The sequence below is a fragment of the Primulina eburnea genome, unplaced genomic scaffold (assembly GCF_022965805.1).
Source record: "Primulina eburnea isolate SZY01 unplaced genomic scaffold, ASM2296580v1 ctg1404_ERROPOS592791, whole genome shotgun sequence".
NCBI classification, from domain to species: domain Eukaryota; kingdom Viridiplantae; phylum Streptophyta; class Magnoliopsida; order Lamiales; family Gesneriaceae; genus Primulina; species Primulina eburnea.
In genome coordinates this window covers 45,650-69,470 of record NW_027330931.1, presented here as the reverse complement: position 1 = coordinate 69,470, position 23,821 = coordinate 45,650, and the positions used below count along the sequence as shown (strand labels likewise).

At 47.6% G+C, this 23,821-nt stretch overlaps 1 protein-coding gene and 1 long non-coding RNA gene across 2 annotated transcripts; both read right to left on the bottom strand.

The window, feature by feature from the left end:
- Positions 1-6,841: 6,841 nt before the first annotated feature.
- LOC140820719 (uncharacterized) lies at positions 6,842-14,334 on the bottom strand. Its single transcript, XR_012115566.1, has 2 exons — positions 13,427-14,334; positions 6,842-7,466 (listed from the first exon to the last, which is right to left on the bottom strand). It is a non-coding gene; the product is annotated as an uncharacterized lncRNA (long non-coding RNA).
- Positions 14,335-18,757: 4,423 nt separating this feature from the next.
- LOC140820723 (uncharacterized) lies at positions 18,758-19,456 on the bottom strand. The gene has a single exon (XM_073181045.1). It carries the CDS (start codon positions 19,454-19,456, stop codon positions 18,758-18,760), a length of 699 nt encoding a protein of 232 aa, XP_073037146.1.
- Between the last annotated feature and the right edge of the window lie 4,365 nt (positions 19,457-23,821).

The window sequence follows — 23,821 nt, the reverse complement described above, 5'->3', positions numbered from 1 at the left end:
CACTAGCACAGAGAAAATGAGAATGACAAACAAATTCCCAGAGCAATATACCTGCAATAAAAATACATACATATATATATATATATATATAATACCCAACATATGTGATACAGAAAGAGATCCAAAAGGAGGAAAGGGCACAAATGGCTAAGAGTATCTATATCTAAGGTAAGGGAGCCCGGAACGATCCGAACGGGCAAGGATGGAGATATCTCTAGGTAGTGAAGGACCTAACTCTAAGGTATAATTCCTGAGTAAATGAGCCCTCGCCGCCAAGGCATCCGCCACCGAATTCCCTTCCCGGTAAATATGCGATAGATGAACTGAACGCCCCCTCATCAGCAAACGAATCCGTGTAACAATATGCTCAAGACCCCAAGTACACCGGCGGGAGCGAAGTATAAGAAGAGATATACGAGAGTCAGTCTCAATCCAAAGAGGGAAAAAATGAAGATTAGAAGAAATGAGAAGACCCCTCCAAATAGCCCAAAGTTCTGCCCGGATATTGGTCCCAACTCCAATGAACTCGCTGAAAGAAACCAGCACCTGACCAGAGGAGTCACGAACAACACCACCAATAGTAGAAGCTCCAGGACTACCTCTCGAACTCCCATCCACATTCAGTTTGAAGCACCCAACCGGCGGTCTCAACCAACGGACAATCGCCATTTTATGAACCCTGCGCGTATCAACAAAAAACCCCAGCGACCTCGCAGCATGTAAAACACCACGCCAGTGCATGGGCTTAACAGTAGACGCAGCGTGAGCGAGACGCAAATAGGACCAAATCTGAGACTTAACAGTCTCCCCAGAAATGTGCAAATGACGGTGTTTCGCATCATTCCTAGCTGTCCAGAGAAACCATAAAACAATGAAAGGCAAAAACTCCTTCACGTGGCCTCTAGGTGTCCACCCCGGATGCCTCTTCCAAGCACTGAGGAAGAGTCTGAAATCACTAGTAAGGGGAATACGGACATGAAAAACAGCCCCAAAAAAATGCCATACAGATCTGGCAATAGGGCTGTCAATGAAAATGTGCGTGAATGTCTCAGGCATCTCACAGCACTGACATTTAGACGCCAACTCGAAACCACGACGCTGGAGAACATCGTCAACTGGAAGCCATTGATGCCAAAACCTCCATAGGAAGAAAGACATAGTAGGCCTCAGCCAACTGCCCCAGCAAGGAGTGAATATATCAGAAACTTGGTCTCTCAGGCGGACAAACTCCCATTCGGATTTTATCGAAAAAACACCGTCAGAACTATGCACCCAAATGGCCAAATCGGGCTCACCCAATGCAATAGGGATCAGAGCAATAGTCTTAGCAACAGAGGGAGGAACAACTGAACAGAGGAAATCAAAATCCCAAACCCCATCTGAAATAAAGTGAGAAACACGGACACCTCGATCCCCCCGAACCGGTAACTGACTAGATAATGGAACATCCCCACACCAGATATCATCCCAAAAATTAACATCTCCCATCCCAACTCTCCATCGAATTCCAGATTCAGCACGAGGCCTAATCTTAAGCAAACGACGCCAAGTGGGAGAAATGAACCCAGCAGATGAAACACAAGCTGGATGCCCCAACTGCCAGTATTTTCTCATCATGAATTTGGCCCATAGAGATGAACCTTGACGAAAGCGAAACCATAATTTAATGGAGAAGCTTTCCACAATATCTTTGAGCCTGCGAAATCCAAGACCCCCTTCAGAGACAGGAAGACATGCACGAGACCATCTCGCCCAATGCCATTTCTTATCCAAGGGTCTGGACCCCCACAAGAAACCATTGAAAACATTCTCGAGCCTCTCCATAACTGCCAGAGGTGGCTGGACTACCTGGAACATGTAAAGGGGAACCGAAAGGAGAACACTCCTAAGGAGCGTCATACGACTCCCCGGGGAAAGAGTTTTAAGCTCCCAACCCTCCAACTTCTTACTCACCATCTGCACAAGGGGATCAAAAAGAGAGCAAACTCTATTCCCACGAAACAAAGGAACTCCGAGGTATTTGATAGGAAAAAAACCCTCCCCAAACCCAGTGATACGAAGGAGACGGGAACGAGTACGAGCAGAACACCTCGGAGGCAAAATAATGACGCTCTTAAATGCATTCACCAACTACCCCGAGCAGTTTTCATAGTGATGCAAAAAATCCATGAGACTGTTCATCTCACGAGTCCCACCATTGGCAAAAATAATGATATCATCAGCATAAGCCAGGTGGGAAAGAGGGAGATCACAACCAGATCGGTACCTAATCGCAGGATACTGACGATAAAGACGATCAAGCCCGCGCGAAAGGTACTCAGCCCCCAGAATGAAAAGTAGAGGGGACAAAGGGTCACCCTGCCGGAGACCCCTAGTGGATCCAAAGAATCCAGTGAGTGAACCATTGATATTAACTGAAAATTGGCAATGAGAAATGCAGGCAGATATCAGCGACACAACCTGCTCTGAAAAGCCATAATGCCTCAAAACATCCAACAGAAAAGTCCATTGGACCCTATCATAGGCTTTGGCCATATCCAATTTCAAAATAACATTGCCACCACGGGTGGGGAGAGAAAGACTATGAGTAAGCTCTTGAGCAAGGAGGATATTATCCGAAATCACCCGCCCTGGAACAAAGCCACTCTGATTCCACGAAACAAGCCTCTCCGCCACCACCTTCAATCGAGAATATAATAGTTTGGAAATGATCTTATTGGTCACATTACACAAGCTGATAGGACGAAAGTCCGACCAAGCTTGAGCACCCATGACTTTGGGAATCAATGTGATCGTGGTGGCAGTAAACCCCTGTGGCATGGGACTACCCCGAAAGAAATCAAGAACCGCATCCAAAACATCCTGATGTACAATCTCCCAGCAACGCTGAAAGAAAGCCGAAGAGAAACCATCAGGCCCCGCCACACTATCACGATGTATGGAGAAAACAGTCGCCCGCACCTCCTCCAAAGAAGGGGGGGCAGCAATATTGGCGTTCTCCAAATCCGAGATCACCAAAGGGAAATCAGAAAAATCTGGGCAAGAAAGCACAAAAGGATCCCCAGTAAGCAGGTTTTGAAAAAAGGCGGCTCCAGACTGCTGGATAAGATCAGGGGAAGTAAGGCAAGAGCCATTATCCCAAATACGAAAAATTTTATTAGCCACCCGTTTTTTCTTGACCATATTGTGAAAGAGTTTGGTGTTTCTCTCACCATCCTCTAACCACCTACAAGCGGCTTTTTGCCGCCAAAAATCCGCCTCCATGGCGGTAACCCGAGCAAGATCATCATTGCAATTGGACAAACTAGTCCAATGCAAATCCGAAGGGTCAGCCTCGCAAACTGCTTCAGCAACCCGGACAGCCTGCTCCGCCTCAGCAAGTTTGGCAAAAAGATCACCAAAAACACTCTTATTCCACCACTTCAGGTGGCTCTTGAGGCGCTTCAATTTCACAAAAAGACGGTGCATGCCGTTCAAATGACATGGCAAATTCCAATTAAGCCGCACCGTCTGCAAAAAACCGTGGTGCCTGAGCCACATGCTCTGAAAGCGAAAAGAACTCGGCCCACTAGCAAAGACCGGGACCGACACAAAAAGAGGACAATGGTCAGAGACTGTACGAATGAGGTGCTCCACACGAATAGAATGAAAATGATCACCCCAATCAACAGACACAAAAACCCTATCAAGACGCTTCCAAACGGTCTTGTTCGTCCACGTGAACGAAGACCCCTCAAAACCAGCGTCCACTAACCCAGAATCCAAAATAAAGTGATTAAATTCTTCCATGGGAAGCAACCGCCCACCAGAAGAACCCAAACACTCTGACGAATTTCTAACTACATTAAAGTCGCCACCGACAATCCAAGGACCCTGATCAGGCTTAACCTGAAGCAAAGAAGTCCAAAGATGTCTGCGCTCAATGTAGTCACACTTAGCATAAACAAATGAACAAAAGACGGTGGTAGGCAAAAAACTAGCAGAAACCCGGAAGTGAAGGAATTGAGTGTGATCAAGGAGACACTCAGCCTTCACATCCTCAGCAAAGAAAACCCAGATATGACCCGAGGAGTTCGATATAACTCGAGAAAAACCAAAACGACGAGTCATAAAACGAACATCGAGATCAATCATGGGTTCCAAAATAGCCAAGATCTTGACTCTCTTTTCTTTAACATGGGCATGTAGCCTCTGTTGAGACTCCGAGTTCCGAAGCCCCCTCACATTCCATATGAGAAAATTCATGGAGAATGGGCACCAGAACCGCCCTGTCGCTTTTTACGCGACCTATGAAAAGCATTCTCCTTCCTTTTCTTAATATCCCCCATATCAGCATCTAGAATACGACTCTCCGGTCTACAGCCATCGCCCGACTCAGAATGCCGATCAAATTCATGATCAGAGTCACCAGCAGATTCTAGCCTGAAAACCAACTCACTGACAGAGGGGCCCTGCCTAGCAACCAATTCCTCTACCGTAGAGGAGGCATCATCAGGAGACAAAGGAACAGAGGGGATGGAATGACTACTGTGATTCAAAGTGCAAGGCCCCAGAGAACCAAACACAGGCAACTCAGAAGTAGAAGGTACCCCAGTACCATCCACACAATCATCCAACTGAAACCCTCCATCAATAACCTCATCACTGAGGATCACACCCTCAACAAGAACAGTCTCCAATTGATCCTTGCCAGAAGTCCCAACACCGGCATCCTCCAGATTACAACTTGGAGGATCCGTATCAACACAATCAAGTCCAACAGGATCAGGCTCTGCATCCTGCCCATGCGAGAGCACCTCAAAAGGATTCAACTCAAGAGGATTTTTTCTTGGAAGAACCTGCCGAACTGGCCTCTTTCTCCCTCTACGTCTGGGACCCGTGCCATTTTTCTGAAGCTGAGGCTGGGTCCCCAAATTAAAACCAGGGGCAACACCCCCTGGTGGGGCAGGGTCTGTAGAAGTGGGAGACTGACCAGGAGCACGGTCAGAAGGCTTAGGACGAACGGGTTTTGGGTTTCTGCCATGGGAATAACAAACACTGGTCGAATGCCCCAGCATTTTGCAATCCGTGCAGTATCCGGGGATGCGCTCATAAATGACTTCAATCACTTGAACATGGTCCCCCCAACCGACCCAAACTTCTTTCACGGGAGTTTCCAACACATTGATCTCGACACAAACTCGAGCAAAAGCTCCCCGAGAAGAGTCTGCAGTATGATCATCCATTTTTATCGGTTTCCCCACTATTTTAGCTAAAGCAAAAAGACTTTTCTTAGAAAACAAATGCAGGGGAAGCCCCGGAAAACGAACCCAAACAGGGGCAATGGGGGATTCTTCCTGAAGATTAAATTCAGGTGTCCACTTAGAAAAGCGGATCGATAAAGGCCCAACTTGCATAACCCCCTTGGACCAGAAAAACGTGTAATCTTCTTCACAAGCCAGTGTAAGAATTAAAAAACCTCTGGGCATGAACTTCAAATCAAAGGATCTCACAAGTCCCAACTTGGAAAAAGCAGCAGAAATACCCGAATTAGGAACTAGAGATCGATTACCCGAAATTTTGCCCACCAAAGAAAATTTAAAGGGTTCGGCTAGTGAAGAAATTACCACTTCCGGGAATAGTAGACCCAGTTTACCATCCCTAAGAGTCGGAACAGGCATCTCCTCCATAGAATTATGCAATTCATCAAAACTTTTCTTTGCCGTCCTAGGAGATGGTGGTGCCAAAATATCACGGAACGACACAGTAGGCTGAACCTGCACACTCAGACCCGATTTGACTGCAGAATCACTAACCTTGACTGCCGAGTTGACTCGCCCAACCCGCCGATTTGAGTCCACTGAGTTGACCCCCGAGTTACCGGACTGAAGACCACCGTGGGACGGCGACGGCGCAAGGAGCCCAGAACCGGTACCAATTCCAGGAGAACCGGCCATTGGAGGGATCGATTGAAGCAAAGATTGAGACAAAACACGATTTTGACCTAGAATTTGGGGATTTCCGACCGGAGGTCGGAAACCAGAAATTGACTGAGGTAAAACCCTACCCATGGCTGGACGACCAATCTGTGAAGAGGAATTGAAACAATACGCCGGGACGGTGCCGGAAAACGAAGAAGAAGGAGACGAGAAAGTACCGTCCTGCGCTGAAATCGTAGATCTAAAATCGCCGGCGATTGAGAACGGCGTTGGGGATGAAACCGGTGCCATCTGGTTCGTCTAGGAATGGGCATTATAGATCGGGGATTGGATTGGATTAATGATGCAAGAATCGGCCGTAATCGAAGTAAGCATTTCCGGCGCTGACGTGAACAGTGATGGCGTAACTTTGCACGCCGATTCCGGTGGAAATACTGAGCTGGTGTGTGCGGGGCTTGTACCATTGAGACTGCCTGGAAGAGGCGATTCTAATGAGAGCATTCCGGCGCCGGGAGGAGCAGTACACGGCACCGGCGAACTTTTGGACGGAAATGAGCCAACTTCGATCGTTAAATCGGAAGGCTTGCCGAACTCCGATGCTTCTGATTTTCGAGTATGATGACCGCCGTGAGGAGGCGGTTCCGGTGGTAGGTGGCGCCGGTCAGGATCCGGCGGCGGTGACATGGCGGCTGTAAAGCGTGAATAGTAACTAGTTAGTGTGTTTTTTCTCACCTTTTACTATGTTTTTTTTCAGAGAAAATTTTTTGGGGGCGAAATGGTTTGGTTTTGGTTTAGGGTTTAGGGTTTAGGGTCTAGGGTCTAGGGTCTAGGGTCTAGGGGGTTTAGGGTTTAGGGTTTTAGGGTTTAGGGTTTGGGTTTTAGGGTTTAGGGTTTAGGGTTTTTTTTTTTTTTTTTTTTTTAAAAAATAAAGCACCGCCGGAAGCGGGGGGGTTAGGCGGACCCCTACCTGTATATATCCACCAAATAAAACAGTACAGAAATAAAATCCTAAATGAAGAGGGGGACTAGACCAAGACCTCTCCAAAAGGCGACTAGACAAATAACAACAAATAAAGCCTATGGTAGCAAATACATCATCAAAAGCTAAACCCTAGGAAAAGCGCATAATAATAAAGCAACACAGAAAACGAAAAAAGAAAAATAAATGTAGCTCGGGGCCAGAATTACCACTGAGATAAATCATCCGGAGCTGCTGTAATACGCATCAAGAGAATCATAAAAGAAAAAGGCCGGCGAGCAAGGAGAAGCCTGCAGAGAACGCTCGCCAGATATCAGTAGTGATGTAGAGATAATCACCAACAAGGAAGGGGCAGAAGCCGGTAAGCTGGTACTGTAGAACCTCTGAAAAACCTCTGATAAATCCAGGAGATGATAGAACTACCAGAAGGAGCAAGTAGACAACTCTCCAACAATGAAAATCAATAGTAACTCCAAGTCCAGAAAATGACTCAGCAGCTGGGTCAAGAATATCAACCCAGAAACCGTAAATAGATCGGGTGTAGAAGCTCATCCAAGGAAGCAACACACCTAAGAAAATAAAAGCACACGAAACACACACAAAAAATGCACACACCCAGAAAGTAAAATACACAGATGGCGCACACGAAATCTCGCACAAAGTCACACCCACACACTCACGCACTCAAGCAATAATAATAATAATAAGAATAAATTTTTTTTTTTTTTTCTTTTTCGAAATTTTTTTTTTTTTTTTTTTTTAAAATCCGAAAACCTGGAACAAAGGCTAGACTCATCTGGCTCTGAGGTAAGGGAGCCCAGAAAGATCAGATCGGGCTAGGGCGGAAACATGGTCGGAGAGGGAGGGTCCTAGAACAAGGGAAAATCGCCTGAACGTGTGAGCCTCCAATGCCAACGCATCCGCCACCGAGTTCCCCTCGCGGAATATGTGGGAAAAATGAACCTGTCGCCCACTCAAAAGACAAACAATCCTGGAAACAATGTGATCCACAATCCAACTACACCTCCTAGATCTGAGAGTCTGAATAGAAATCATGGAATCGGTCTCAATCCAAAGAGGGAAAAGACTGAAATCAGTACAGATAAGGAGACCCCTCCACACGGCCCACAACTCTGCTCTGACATTGGTCCCGACACCAATGAACTCGCTGAAGGAAAGGATGGTCTTGCCTGAAGAATCTCGAACAATGCCACCTGCAGAAGAATCACCGGGGTTGCCACGAGAGCTACCATCCACATTCAATTTGAAACAACCCGCAGGGGGACGAAGCCATCTGACAATCGTCATTTTGCGGGTTCTCAGATGACGAACCGAGATGCCCATGAGACTGGCAGCATGAGAGAAGCCCAGCCAATGGCTAGACTTGATGATGTGGGCAGAAAAAGCCAGTCTAAGGTAAGACGTGATCTGGGAAATGACAGTCGCAGCAGAGATATGCAACTGTCTATGCTTGACATCATTTCTAGCAGTCCAAAGGAACCACAGAACGATGAAGGGGAGGAACTCTTTCACATGACCACCAGGTGACCAGTTAAGGTTCTTCTTCCAAGCACTGAGAAACAAACTGAAGTCAAGGGTTCGAGGAATACGAACCCTGAAGATGGCCCCAAAGAAATGCCACACAGAACGGGCAATCGTGCCGTCAAGGAATAAATGGGAAAACGTCTCTGCCATGTCACAACAATGACACCGAGACACCAGAGTAATCCCACGCTGTTGAAGCATCTCATCATCAGGAAGCCACTTATGCCAAAATCTCCATAGGAAAAAAGACATAGTGGGTCTCAGCCAGCTACCCCAGCAGGGGGTGAAAATGTCCTGAATGGGAGCTCTCGCACGCACGAACTCCCAGGCAGAACGGAAAGAAAAAGCGCCATCCGGGCTCAGAATCCAGCGAGCAACATCTGGCTCACCACGAGCAATGGGGATCAGAGTAATATCCTCGGCAAGAACTGGACCAACAACAAGAGAGAGCCTATCAAAATCCCATCCGTCATCCAAAAAGAAGTAAGAGATACGAACGCCACGGGTACCACAGACCTGACGCAGAGAGGATAGAGGTGCATCGCCGATCCAGGTATCATCCCAGAAGGATAAGTCCCCGGTGCCGACCCGCCAACGGATGCCAGACTCAGCCCTAGAACGAATGTGGATCATCCTGCGCCATGTAGGAGAAATGAGCCCCCGAATGGGGACATAAGACGGATGCTCAGTCCTACAATACTTATTCAGGAGGAATTTCGCCCAGAGGGAAATGCCATGCCTGAATCTGAACCATAACTTGATCGAAAAGCCATCGACCAAGTCCTTCAACTTGCGGAACCCAAGGCCCCCTTCAAGGACAGGGAGACAAGCACGAGACCATCTGGCCCAATGCCATTTCTTCTCAAGGGGTCGAGACCCCCATAAGAAACCATTAAAAATCAGCTCAAGTCTCTCGATGACCGCCAAAGGAGGCTGGATCACCTGGAAGAGATAGATGGGGAGGGAAAGGAGCACACTGCGAATAAGAGTCATACGACTCCCAGGAGACAAGGTACGGGAGTCCCAACCTTCTAATTTCTTCCTAACAGATTTAAGAAGAGGCTCAAAAAGAGAACACTTGTGATTCCCTCGGAAAAGATGGATTCCAAGGTAAATGGTGGGAAGCTGCCCCTCTCTAAAGCCTGTCAAACGAAGAAGCCGAAGCCGAGAACTCGCAGGGCAGCTAGGAGGAAGAAAGAGAGCACTCTTGGAGACATTGACCATCTGTCCCGAACAGTTGGCATAATGCCCAAGGAAATCCATAATGCGCCGAATGCCACGGGTCCCACCATTAGTAAAAAGAATGAAATCATCAGCATAGGCTAAATGGGAAACCAGAGTGTCGCACCCCGATCGAAAACGAGAATCCGGAAAATGCAGAGAAATACGGTTCAACCCCCGAGAGAGATATTCCGCCCCCAGAATGAAGAGGAGCGGAGATATGGGGTCTCCTTGACGAAGACCCCTGGAGGAACTGAAGAAGCCGGCAGAATTGCCATTGATATTCAAAGAGAATTTGCAATGGGAAATGCAAGCCGATACCATGCCGACAACTGTATCCGAGATGCCAAGCTTATTGAGAATCTGGAGGAGGAAAGGCCATTGGACCCTGTCGTAAGCCTTAGCCATATCCAACTTGATGATGACATTACCCCCGCGAGAGGGAAGGTTGAAACTATGAACGAGTTCCTGGGCAAGAAGGATGTTATCAGAAATAAGTCTGCCAGGAACGAATCCACTCTGATTCAGAGAGATGATCTTCTCGACAACCTTGCTCATACGTGAATAGAGCAACTTCGAGATGATCTTGTTCGTGACATTACAGAGGCTTATGGGACGAAATTCAGTCCAGGAATGAGCTCCCTCAACTTTCGGAATCAGAGTGATGGTGGTGGCAGTGAAGCCCTGGGGCATCAGAGACCCATGAAAGAAGTCTAACACCGCATCGAGAACATCATGCTGAATAATGTCCCAACAGTGCTGGAAAAAAGCCGAGGAGAACCCATCGGGCCCCGCAACACTATGCCTGTGGATAGAAAAGACGACAGCACGAACCTCTTCCAAGGAAGGGTCTGAAGTAAGATGGCGGTTCTCTGAGTCCGAGATCAGAGGGATGAAATCAGAAAAATCAGGGCAACTCAGAACAGAAGGTTCCCCATTAAGCAGGTTATGAAAAAAGGCGGCACCAGAGCTTTGGATTAGTTCAGGGGAGGTCAGACACACCCCATCCTCCCAAATACGGAAAATCTTATTAACCACACGCCTCTTCTTGACCATGTTGTGGAAGAGTTTGGTGTTTTTCTCACCATCCGCTAACCATTTGCAGGCAGATTTTTGTTTCCAAAAATCCGCCTCCATGGCAGTGACCTTGGCAAGATCTTCATTACACTTGGACAAGCGAGTCCAGTGTAAATCAGAAGGGTCAGTCTCACAAGCAACTTCCGCTATTTTCACAGCAGACTCAGCAGCAGAAATTTTATCAAAAATGTTGCCAAAGACATCCTGATTCCACCACTTGAGGTGACTCTTGAGTCGCTTGAGCTTGACAAAGAGCCGAGTCATACCCGAAAGATGACAAGGATTATGCCAGTTCAAGCGCACAGTCTGAAGAAAATTGTGGTGTCGCATCCACATGCTCTGGAACCTAAAAGAACACGGCCCACGAGCACTGAGGGGAGTGGAGATAAGGAGGGGGGAATGATCCGAAACAGTACGAGGAAGATGCTGGACTCGGATAGAATGGAAATGATCACACCAATCAGTCGAAACGAAGACTCTATCCAGACGCTTCCAGATGGTTTGGTTCGTCCAAGTGAAGGACGAACCATCAAAACCAGCGTCAACTAAACCAGACTGAAGAATGAAATCATTAAATTCGTCCATGGGTAGGCGACGCCCTCCAGAAGAACCAAGGCATTCACTGGAATCACGAACGATATTGAAGTCCCCCCCAACAAGCCAAGGACCCATGTCAGGTTTAATCTGGAGCAAAGAAGCCCAAAGATCGCGCCTTTCAATGTAATCACACTTGGCGTAGATAAAAGAGCAAAGGACAGAAATAGGGAGAAAAGAGGAAGAAACACGGACGTTTAAAAGCTGAGCATGGTCAAAGACACACTCAACCTTAACATCCTCAGAAGAGAAGACCCAGATGCTACCAGAACTATTAGAAATGACACTGCGAAACCCCAACCTACGAGACATGAAACTATGATCAAGCGGGATCATTGGTTCCAAGATGGCTAGGATTTTGACACGATGCTTCTTAACATAGGCATGGAGCCTTTGTTGGGAGCTCGGGTTCCCAAGACCCCTGACATTCCAAATGAGGCAATTCATGGGGAACGGCCACGAGAAGGGTGCCGTTTCTTAACTGCATAATCAGTTAGCTGTTGAAACTGACGTTTTTTGGTGTGGTCAGGCATGTCAGAGTCCCTATCAAGTTCGACAGAATCCCTGCCATCACAAGATGCAGAGCCGCGAGGAGATTGGAGGGAAAGATCCCGGTCTGACTCAGAAACCAAAAGACTGATCTCGGAGGAGACTAATCCTTGCTGGGAAATTAAGTTCTCAAGGATTTTGGAGGAAACATCATCCTGAGAAGAAGGACTAGAAGGAATGGAATGACTGCTATGGTTCTCCACACAAAGAGAAGTGCGATTCACGCCCAATGGAGCACCGACCTGCGGGGAACCAAGGTCCTCAGCACAGTCAGTAAAAATAACGTCATCCTCCTCCTCCACCTCCTTGGCCCATGGCTGAGCTAGAGGGGCACATTTAATCGAGAGGGATGACTGGGCAGGGCTAGAGAACGAAGTGTCATTGGCAACAGGGAGAGGGATGACACAGGGGGGCGAAGGGGCAACTGGGGTCAAAACAGAAAGGTGTTCAGCGACCGCCTGAGGGGACTTAACAGGAGGAGGAGAACAAGTGGAATCAGCTTCTTCTAAATTCCTAAGAACCTCGAAGGCATTCCCAGAAGCAGGGGATGGAATGTTAGGGACATGCTGGGCAGCTCTTCTGTTACGACGACGGGGTCATCTAACAGCAGGGACTGCCGGAGCCTGAGGACCCAAAGGAGGGATCAAGGGGGAAGACGGAATACCATCCTTGTGAGAGGGAACCGCAGATGGGAAAGAGGAGGAAGGATGAGCTTCGGGTTGGGGACCCCGGGAATCTTTGGGAGGCTGAAAGGTCGACGCAGAAGGTCGGGTGGGACGAACCGGCCTAGGATTCTTGCCATGGGAATAGCAAACAGAAGTAGAATGCCCCAGCATCTTACAGTCAGTACAGTAGTCTGGGATCTTTTCATAAACAACATCTATGTCTAGAGTATGTTCACCCCAACCCGCCCAGATCTGCTTGATTGGAGTATCCAAAACATTAAGTTCAACGCAAACCCGAGCAAAGGCACCTCGGGAGACATCAGCAGTGAAATCATCAATTTTAACTGGATTCCCTAAAATTTTGGCTAACGCAAATAGACTAGTCTTATCGTAAAGGTGAAGGGGGAGTTCAGGGAAGCGGACCCAGACTGGTGCAATGGGAGATTCAGCTTGGAATTGGAATTCAGGGGTCCATTTGGAGAATCGAACACTGAGAGGACCAAAATGCATGGATCCACGCGACCAAAGTCGCGCATAATCTTCCTCACACGAAAGAATAATGACAAGGAAGCCACGAGGGAGGAACTTTAAATCATAAGGTCTCGAGAAGCCGGTAGTCGCCAAGGACGCAGAAATAGAGGAGTTAGGAACAATCGACCGATTCCCATTGATTTTACCAACAAGGGCAAACTTGTAGGGCGCGGCCAGGGATGAAATAACTGAATCGGGAAACCGAATACCAGGTTTCTCGTTGACGATAGTCGGAGCTGGTATCTCAGACATACCATTTCGAACATCATCAAAACTTTTTTTAATAGAACGGGGCGAGGGAGGTGTTAAAGCATCCTTAAAAGAGACGGTAGGAGTATTAAAAGTACCTGAAATGCCGGGAGAATTCGCACAAGGAGCCGGAGTGGGTGGACGGCCGGTTTGAACCGGTGAACCGGCCGAGTTGACTCGGCGGCGACCGGTCGGAGTTGAGGCGTGGGCCGGCGAAGGTGGTGGGAGGTCGGAACCGGTAGTGAATCGGAAAGAACCGGCCGGCAAATGGCCGAAATCGACAGAAACATCACTCAAAATCGGTGGAATCAATGGAATTTGGGCGTTTTTGATTGGCAACAAATTCGGTGAAATTGAAGACGTAGAGATGTTACCCAAGACTTGTAGATCACACTGTAAAGAGGAATTGGTTTTTGAAGCAACGATGTCGCCGGAATTTGATGTTATTTCCGGCGCCGCTAGGGTTTGAGGGAGCCGATCGTTAGATCTGAAATTACGGCTCCCTCCAGCAACGTCTAGTGACGGGAGATAGACCAATGGAAGCGCCACATCATGGGCATTCCAGATCGGGTGCTTGATCGGAGATACAACTCCGGTACCGACCGGAATTGAAGAAATCGCGGCCGGCCTGTGCGTGAACAGTGCCGTCGGCACTTTGACCGTGAAATTGGAAGGGCAAACGGACTACGATTGCTCTGAAATTTGAACTGTATGTGCGTCTGAAGGAGACGATTCTAATGATATATTTTGCAACCGGAACGGAGTAGGACTCGCCGGAATCGAACATTTGGTCGGAATTTGCATAATTTTGACCGTCGATTTGGGAGGGTAGATGAGCTCCGATGAAGCTGAATTTTTGGTATGTTGGTCGCCCTGAAGAGGCGGTTCAGATGGGCTAGTTGGCCGGTCGGGATCCGGCGGCAGTGACATGGCGGTGGTTATGGCGTGAATAGTAACTATTTAGTGTGTTTTTACGCACTTTCACTGTGTGTTTTTTTCAGAGAAAATTTTTTGGGGTCAAATGGGTTTGGTTTAGGGTTTAGGATCTAGGGTCTAGGGTCTAGGGTGTGGGGTTTGGGGTGTGGGGTTTGGGGTTTCGGGTTTCGGGGTTGGGGGTTTGGGGTTTGGGGTTTAGGGTTTAGGGTTTTTTTTTTTTTTTTTTTCCGGAAAACACCGCCGGATGCGGGGGGGTTAGGCAGACCCCTACCTGTACATATCCACAAAATCAACAGTAACAAAATACAGAATACAGAATAAAAAACCTAAAAGAGAAGGTGGAGAAAACCAAAACCTCCTCAAAAAGGCTAAAGCAGTAGAAACATAAAAACAAAGCAACCTAGGGAAGGAATTACAAAAGCAAAACGAACCCTAGAAGACTACCAAATAAGCGACAACAACTAATAAAACACGAGAAGCTCTATGAACCACATGCGAAAGATGACAAAATGATAACGGCGAGATGATCGCAGAGTCCATGCAAACACGTTCATCCCGGAGCTATCATCCTGTAGAATCCAATCTGGCAATGTAAATATAATCTGGTAGCTGGCAACTGTACCAAACCCACTAGTCAAAAGAAATTCTGGCCAGGAAGTCACTATACAATGGAGATCACTGAGCAAGATATAGATCGCAACCCCGCCAGAATACAAGATATCCAGCATTTGAATCAAAAGAACGGAGAGCTCGATCCCATAAAGTAGGATTCTGACGAACATGGCATAAAAACCAGAGGATCCCGGAAGCTCTCACCCTGGTAAATCGAATCTGATAACGAGATGAAGCCCACCAGTCAAAAGAAGACCTGGCCTGGAAGTCACTGTACAATGGCGATCAAAGAACAAAAAGTAGATCGCAATCCAGCCAGAACAAAAAAGATCCACCATCCAAAGCAAGCGAATAAAGTGATAAATCCCATGAAGTATAAGTCTGACTAAAGTTGCAACAATGCAGAGGGTCATCCAGAAAGAACCCCTGAACCACCACAACCTCCAGCAAATACCTATGCAAGAACTGAAGCAGCGGGCAAGGAGAACCCCGGACAAACACATCATGTGCCAGTGTCTGGGCCCACTAGCACAGAGCAAATGAGAATGACAAACAAACTCCCAGAGCAATAAACCTGCAATAAAATACATAGATATATATATATATATATATACATATATATATATATATATATATAAACCTCCAAACAGATGTGATATAGAAAGAGATCCAAAAAGAGGAAAGGGCACAAATGGCTAAGAGTATCTATATCTGAGGTAAGGGAGCCCGGAACGATCCGAACGGGCAAGGATGGAGATATTTCTAGGTAGTGAAGGACCTAACTCTAAGGTATAATTCCTGAGTAAATGAGCCCTCGCCGCCAAGGCATTCGCCACTGAATTCCCTTCCCGGTAAATATGCGATAGATGAACTGAACGCCCCCTCATCAGCAAAAGAATCCGTGTAACAATATGCTCAAGACCCCAAGTACACCGGCGGGAGCGAAGTATAAGAAGAGATATACGAGAGTCAGTCTCAATCCAAAGAGGGAAGAAATTAAGATCAGAAGAAATGAGAAGACCCCTCCAAATAGCCCAAAGTTCTGCCCGGATATTGGTCCCAACTCCAATGAACTCACTGAAAGAAACCAGCACCTGACCAGAGGAGTCACGAACAACACCACCAACAGTAGAAGCTCCACGACTACCTCTCGAACTCCCATCCACATTCAGTTTGAAGCACCCAACCGGCGGTCTCAACCAACGGACAATCGCCATTTTATGAACCCTGCGCAAATCAACACAAAACCCCAGCGACCTCGCAGCATGCAAAACACCACGCCAGTGCATGGGCTTAACAGTAGACGCAGCGTGAGCGAGACGTAAATAGGACAAAACCTGAGACTTAACAGTCTCCCCAGAAATGTGCAAATGACGGTGTTTCGCATCATTCCTAGCTGTCCAGAGAAACCATAAAACAATGAAAGGCAAAAACTCCTTCACGTGGCCTCTAGGTGTCCACCCCGGATGCCTCTTCCAAGCACTGAGAAAGAGTCTGAAATCACTAGTAAGGGGAATACGGACACGAAAAACAGCCCCAAAAAAATGCCATACAGATCTGGCAATAGGGCTGTCAATGAAAATGTGCGTGAATGTCTCAGGCATCTCACAACACTGACATTTAGACGCCAACTCGAAACCACGACGCTGGAGAACATCGTCAACTGGAAGCCATTGATGCCAAAACCTCCATAGGAAGAAAGACATAGTAGGCCTCAGCCAACTGCCCCAGCAAGGAGTGAATATATCAGAAACTTGGTCTCTCAGGCGGACAAGCTCCCAAGCGGATTTCAGCGAAAAAACACCGTCAGAACTATGCACCCAAATGGCCAAATCGGGCTCACCCAATGCAATAGGAACCAGAGCAATAGTCTCAGCAACAGAGGGAGGAACAACTGAACATAGAAAATCAAAATCCCAAACCCCATCTGAAATAAAGTGAGAAACACGGACACCCCGATCCCCCCGAACCGGTAACTGACTAGATAATGGAACATCCCCACACCAGGTATCATCCCAAAAATTAACATCTCCCATCCCAACTCTCCAGCGAATGCCAGATTCAGCACGAGGCCTAATCTTAAGCAAACGACGCCAAGTGGGAGAAATGAACCCAGCAGATGAAACACAAGCTGGATGCACCAACTGGCAGTATTTTCTCATCATGAATTTGGCCCATAGGGATGAACCTTGACGAAAACGAAACCATAATTTAATGGAGAAGCTTTCCACAATATCTTTGAGCCTGCGAAATCCAAGACCCCCTTCAGAGACAGGAAGACATGCACGAGACCATCTCGCCCAATGCCATTTCTTATCCAAGGGTCTGGACCCCCACAAGAAACCATTGAAAACATTCTCGAGCCTCTCCATAACTGCCAGAGGTGGCTGGACTACCTGGAACATGTAAAGGGGAACCGAAAGGAGAACACTCCTAAGGAGCGTCATACGACTCCCCGGGGAAAGAGTTTTAAGCTCCCAACCCTCCAACTTCTTACTCACCATCTGCACAAGGGGATCAAAAAGAGAGCAAACTCTATTCCCACGAAACAAAGAACTCCGAGGTATTTGATAGGAAAATGACCCTCCCCAAACCCAGTGATGCGAAGGAGACGGGAACGAGTACGACCAGAACACCTCGGAGGCAAAATAATGACGCTCTTAAATGCATTCACCAACTGCCCCGAGCAGTTTTCATAGTGATGCAAAAAATCCATGAGACTGTTCATCTCACGAGTCCCACCAGTGGCAAAAATAATGATATCATCAGCATAGGCCAGGTGGGAAAGAGGGAGATCACAACCAGATCGGTACCTAATCGCAGGATACTGACGATAAAGACGATCAAGACCACGCGAAAGGTACTCAGCCCCTAGAATGAAAAGAAGTGGGGACAAAGGGTCGCCCTGCCGGAGACCCCTAGTGGATCCAAAGAATCCGGTGAGTGAACCATTGATATTAACTGAGAATTGGCAATGAGAAATGCAGGCAGATATCATCGACACAACCTGCTCTGAAAAGCCATAATGCCTCAAAACATCCAACAGAAAAGACCATTGGACCCTATCATAGGCTTTGGCCATGTCCAATTTCAAAATGACATTGCCACCACGGGTGGGGAGAGAAAGACTATGAGTAAGCTCTTGAGCAAGGAGGATATTATCCGAAATCACCCTCCCTGGAACAAAGCCACTCTGATTCCACGAAACAAGCCTCTCCGCCACCACCTTCAATCGAGAATACAAAAGTTTTGAAATTATCTTATTGGTCACATTACACAAGCTGATAGGACGAAAGTACCGACCAAGCCTGAGCACCCATGACTTTGGGAATCAATGTGATCGTGGTGGCAGTGAACCCCTGTGGCATGGGACTACCCCGAAAGAAATCAAGAACCGCATCCAAAACATCCTGATGGACAATCTCCCAACAATGCTGAAAGAAGGCCGAAGAGAAACCATCAGGCCCCGCCACACTATCACGATGTATGGAGAAAACAGTCGCCCGCACCTCCTCCAAAGAAGGGGGGGCAGCAATATTGGCGTTCTCCAAATCTGCGATCACCAAGGGGAAGTCAGAAAAATCTGGGCAAGAAAGCACAAAAGGATCCCCAGTAAGCAGGTTTTGAAAAAAGGCGGCCCCAGACTGCTGAATAAGATCAGGGGAAGTAAGGCAAGAGCCATTATCCCAAATACGGAAAATTTTATTAGCCACCCGTTTTTTCTTGACCATATTGTGGAAGAGTTTGGTGTTCCTCTCACCATCCTCTAACCACCTACAAGCGGCTTTTTGCCGCCAAAAATCCGCCTCCATGGCGGTAACTCGAGCAAGATCGGCATTGCAATTGGACAAAGTAGTCCAATGCAAATCCGAAGGATCAGCCTAGCAAACTGCCTCAGCAACCCGGACAGCCTGCTCCGCCTCCGCAAGTTTGGCAAAAAGATCACCAAAAACACCCTTGTTCCACCACTTCAGATGGCTCTTCAGGCGCTTCAATTTCACAAAAAGACGGTGCATGCCGTTCAAATGACACGGCAAATTCCAATTAAGCCGCACCGTCTGCAAAAAACCATGGTGCCTGAGCCACATGCTCTGAAAGCGAAAAGAATTCGGCCCACTAGCAAAAACCGGGACTGACACAAAAAGAGGACAATGATCAGAGACTGTACGAATGAGGTGCTCCACACGAATAGAATGAAAATGGTCACCCCAATCAACAGACACAAAAACCCGATCAAGACGCTTCCAAATGGTCTTGTTCGTCCACGTGAACGAAGACCCCTCAAAACCAGCATCCACTAACCCAGAATCCAAAATAAAATGATTAAATTCTTCCATGGGAAGTAACCGCCCACCAGAAGAACCCAAACACTCAGACGAATTTCTAACTACATTAAAGTCGCCACCAACAAGCCAAGGACCCTGATCAGGCTTAACCTGAAGCAAAGAAGTCCAGAGCTGTCTGCGCTCAATGTAGTCACACTTAGCATAAACAAAGGAGCAAAAAACAGTGGTCGGCAAAAAACTAGCAGAAACCCGGAAGTGAAGGAATTGAGTGTGATCAAGGAGACACTCAACCATCACATCCTCAGCAAAGAAAACCCAGATATGACCCGAGGAGTTCGATATAACTCGAGAAAAACCAAAACGACGAGTCATAAACCGAACATCCAGATCAATCATGGGTTCCAAAATAGCCAAGATCTTGACTCTCTTTTCTTTAACATGGGCATGAAGCCTTTGTTGAGACTCCGAGCTCCGGAGCCCCCTGACATTCCATATGAGAAAATTCATGGAGAATGGGCACCAGAACCGCCCTGTCGCTTTTTACGCGACCTATGAAAAGCATTCTCCTTCCTTTTCTTAACATCTCCCATATCAGCATCCAGAATATGACTTTCAGACCTACAACCATCACCCGACTCGGAATGCCGATCAAATCGTGATCAGAATCTCCAGCAGATTCCAGCCGGAAGACCAACTCACTGACAGAAGGTCCCTGCCTAGCAACCAATTCCTCAACCGCAGAGGAAGCATCATCAGGAGACAAAGGAACAGAGGGGATGGAATGACTACTGTGATTCAAAGTGCAAGGCCCCAGAGAACCAAACACAGGCAACTCAGAAGTAGACGGTACCCCAATACCATCCACGCAATCACCAACCTGGACCCCTCCATCAATAACCTCATCACTGAGGGTCACACCCTCAACAAGAACAGACTCCAATTGTTCCTTTCCAGAAGACCCAACACCGGCATCCTCCAGATTACCACATGGAGAGTCCAAATCAACACAATCTAATCCAACAGGATCAATCTCCTCATCCTGCCCATGCGAGAGCACCTCAAAAGGATTCAACTCAAGAGGATTCTTTCTTGGAAGAACCTGCCGAACTGGCCTCTTTCTCCCTCTACGTCGGGGACCCGTGCCAGTTTTCTGAAGCTGAGGCTGGGCCCCCAAATTAAAACCAGGAGCAACACCCCCTGGTGGGGCAGGCTCTGTAGAAGTGGGAGACTGACGAGGAGCACGGTCAGCAGGCTTGGGACGAACGGGTTTTGGGTTCTTGCCATGGGAATAACAAACACTGGTCGAATGACCCAGCATTTTGCAATCCGTGCAGTATCCGGGGATTCGCTCATAAATGACTTCAATTTCTTGAGCATGATCACCCCAACCCACCCAAATTTCTTTGACTGGTGTTTCCAACACATTAATTTCAACACAGACTCGGGCAAAAGCACCCCGAGTAGAGTCAGCAGTATGGTCATCCATCTTCACCGGTTTCCCCACAATTTTGGCCAAAGCAAATAGACTTTGCTTAGAAAACAAATGAAGGGGAAGACCCGGGAAGCGGATCCAAACAGGAGCAATGGGTGACTCCTCCTGAAGATTAAACTCTGGCGTCCACTTAGAGAAGCGGATCGACAGAGGGCCCACCTGCATAACCCCCTTAGTCCAAAAGAACGCATAGTCCTCTTCACAAGCAAGTGTGAGAACAAGAAAACCCCGAGGCATAAACTTTAAGTCAAAAGATCTAACTAGTCCCAATTTAGCAAAAGCCGCAGAAATACCAGAATTTGGAACTAGAGATCGATTACCTGAAATTTTGCCAACCAGAGCAAATTTGAAAGGTTCTGCCAGAGAAGAAATAACCTCATCCGGGAAAAGGATTCCCGGTTTTCCATTCCGAAGAGTCGGCACAGGAATGTCATCCATTGAATTGTACAACTCATCAAAGCTTTTCTTGGCCGTCCGAGGGGACGGTGGAGTCAGGATATCGCGAAATGACACAGTAAGAGGAGTAGGAACACGCGTACCTGTTTTGACCGGTTCAGCACAAGGGTTGACTGTCGAGTCAACTCGTTCCACCCGGCGGTTTGACTCGACCGAGTTGACTAGCGAGTTACCTGCCGGAGCACCACCTTGGATCGGCGACGGTGAGAGGAGTCCAGAACCGGTACCAATTCGATCAGAACCGGGCATTGGAGGGTTCGATTTAACCAAAGAAGACGATGAACTTCGAGATTGCCCTAGAAAAGAGGGGTTTCCGATCGGTGGCCGGAAACCCGAAATTGAAGGGGGCAAAACACGACCCAAGCTAGGACGAAGGGACCCTGAAGAGTAATTGAGAAACGGATTTGACACGGTGGAGAAATCGACCTGAGAAGATGACGGAAGAGATGAACCCGCCTGGAAATTCTCAGATCTGAAATTCCCGGCGCCGGCGAACGGGGATTGTTCAATTGATTGAGGCGTTATGACCGCCATGAAGTGAGGAGCACAGATCAGGTCTTGGGTTTGACAGACAATAGAAGAATCAGCCGGAATCGAAGAATGAAGCACCGGCGATTTCGTAAACAGTAGCGGCGGAACTTTGCACGCCGATTCCGGTGAATATACTGACTTGTTGAGAGTGGGGCTGGTACCATTGGAACCGTCTGCTCGAGGCGAGTCAGATGGTGTATGTGCGGCGCCGGCAGGAACAGCGGACGGCGACGACGCGATTTTGGACGGAATAGGCGAGTTTTCAAGCCGGAAATTGGTGGTGTTGCCGGACTCCGATGGCTGTGATATTTGAGTATGTTGGTCGGCAGGTTGAGGCGGTTCAGATGTGGGTGGTGGCCGGCCGGGATCCGGCGGCGGAAGCATGGCGGCAAATAGGCATGAATAGTGACGAATTTAGTGTGTTTTTTCGCACCTTTTAGTGTGTGTTTTTTCAGAGAAAATTTTATGGGGGCAAATGGGTCTGGTTTTGGTTTAGGGTTTAGGGTTTAGGGTTTAGGGTTTTTTTTTTTTTTTTTTTTTTTAAAAAAAAACACCGCCGGAAGCGGGGGGGTTAGGCAGACCCCTACCTGTATATATCATCAAAACAGTGATACAACATAAAACCTATCGAGAGGGGGACTATACCAAGACCTCTCGAAAAGCTACTACACAACACACAAAAACAAAAATCTAGGGTGGCAAATAAGTAAGCCAAGAGCTAATCCCTAGGTAAAGCACATAATACATATAAAGATCAAGAAGCAACGCTAAATACATGGAAGTAAAACAAAATCTATCTAAGCAGTAGAGAACCGGCTCAGAAATAGGTGCAAAAGACCACCGATGGTACCCATCTCTGAGCCATCTGCCAGTGTAATACCAAACTGAAGAATATAACCTACACCGAGATCGATCTGCTGTACCCGATCTGGCAGTCAAAATAGTAAGCAGCTGGAAAGTCACTGTGCAAAAACGGTCGAAACACAAAAGGAGGACCATAATCCAGCTCAAGTCAGTAAAGCTCGAAGACCTAAGGAGAGGGAGAAAGCTGACGGAGCACATAAAATCAGAAATCCAAACATGACTGTAGCTCTGACATAAGAAGCAACCAAAACAGATCATCCAGAGCCACCAATGCATGGAACGATAGTAGAAACTATGTAAATCCCGACATGAATGAGGCTCCGGGCCAGAGAAACCACTGAAATAGAACATCCAGAACCACCATAAATGTCGACCAGAGAACATAAAAGTAAGAGAGCGGCGGGCAAGGAGAAGCCTGCAGTGAGCGCCAGCCGGAAAACAGAAATAATCCAAAGAAATGCACCAACGGAGACAGTACTGGGACCCATCCAAATCCGAAGGAACAAAACACGGAAAGTGCAAGTGTCTGGGCCAACTTGCACTGCTCAAAAGTGAGATAAAGAACAACCGCCAAGGACAGAAGACCTGCAAGAAAAATAAATACATATATATAGATACAGAAAGAGAGCCAAAAGGAAGAAGGGGCTGCAAATGGCTAAGAATATCTGGATCTGAGGTAAGGGAGCCCTGAACGATCAGAACGGGCAAGGATGGAGATGTGGCTGGGTAAGGAAGGACCTAACTCTAAGGTAAACTGCCTAAGGTCATGGGCCCTGGCCGCCAAAGCATCCGACACCGAATTACCCTCCCGGTATATATGCGAGATATGAACCATACGCCCCCTCAAGAGAACCAAAATCCTCGACACAATGTGATCTAACCCCCAACGACACTGACGAGAACGGAGGATCTGAATAGATATCTGTGAATCAACCTCGATCCAAAGAGGGAAAAGAGAAATATCAGAACAAAGGATAAGACCCCTCCAGACCGCCCAGAGTTCCGCCCGGATAGTAGACCCAGCTCCAATGAACTCACTGAACGAAAGCAAGACCCGCCCATAATGATCACGAACGACGCCACCAACCGAGGAATCCCCAGGATTCCCTCTCGAACTCCCATCCACATTCAGCTTAAAACAACCAGACGGCGGCCGAAGCCAACGAACAATCGCCGTCCGATGATATCTGTATAAGCAAACTGAAATCCCCAGCGATCGCGCCACCTGGAAAAAACCCACCCAATGCTTGGGTTTGACAGTACGCGCAGAATAGGCGAGGCGCAGGTAAGACAAGATCTGGAACTTCACCGTCTCT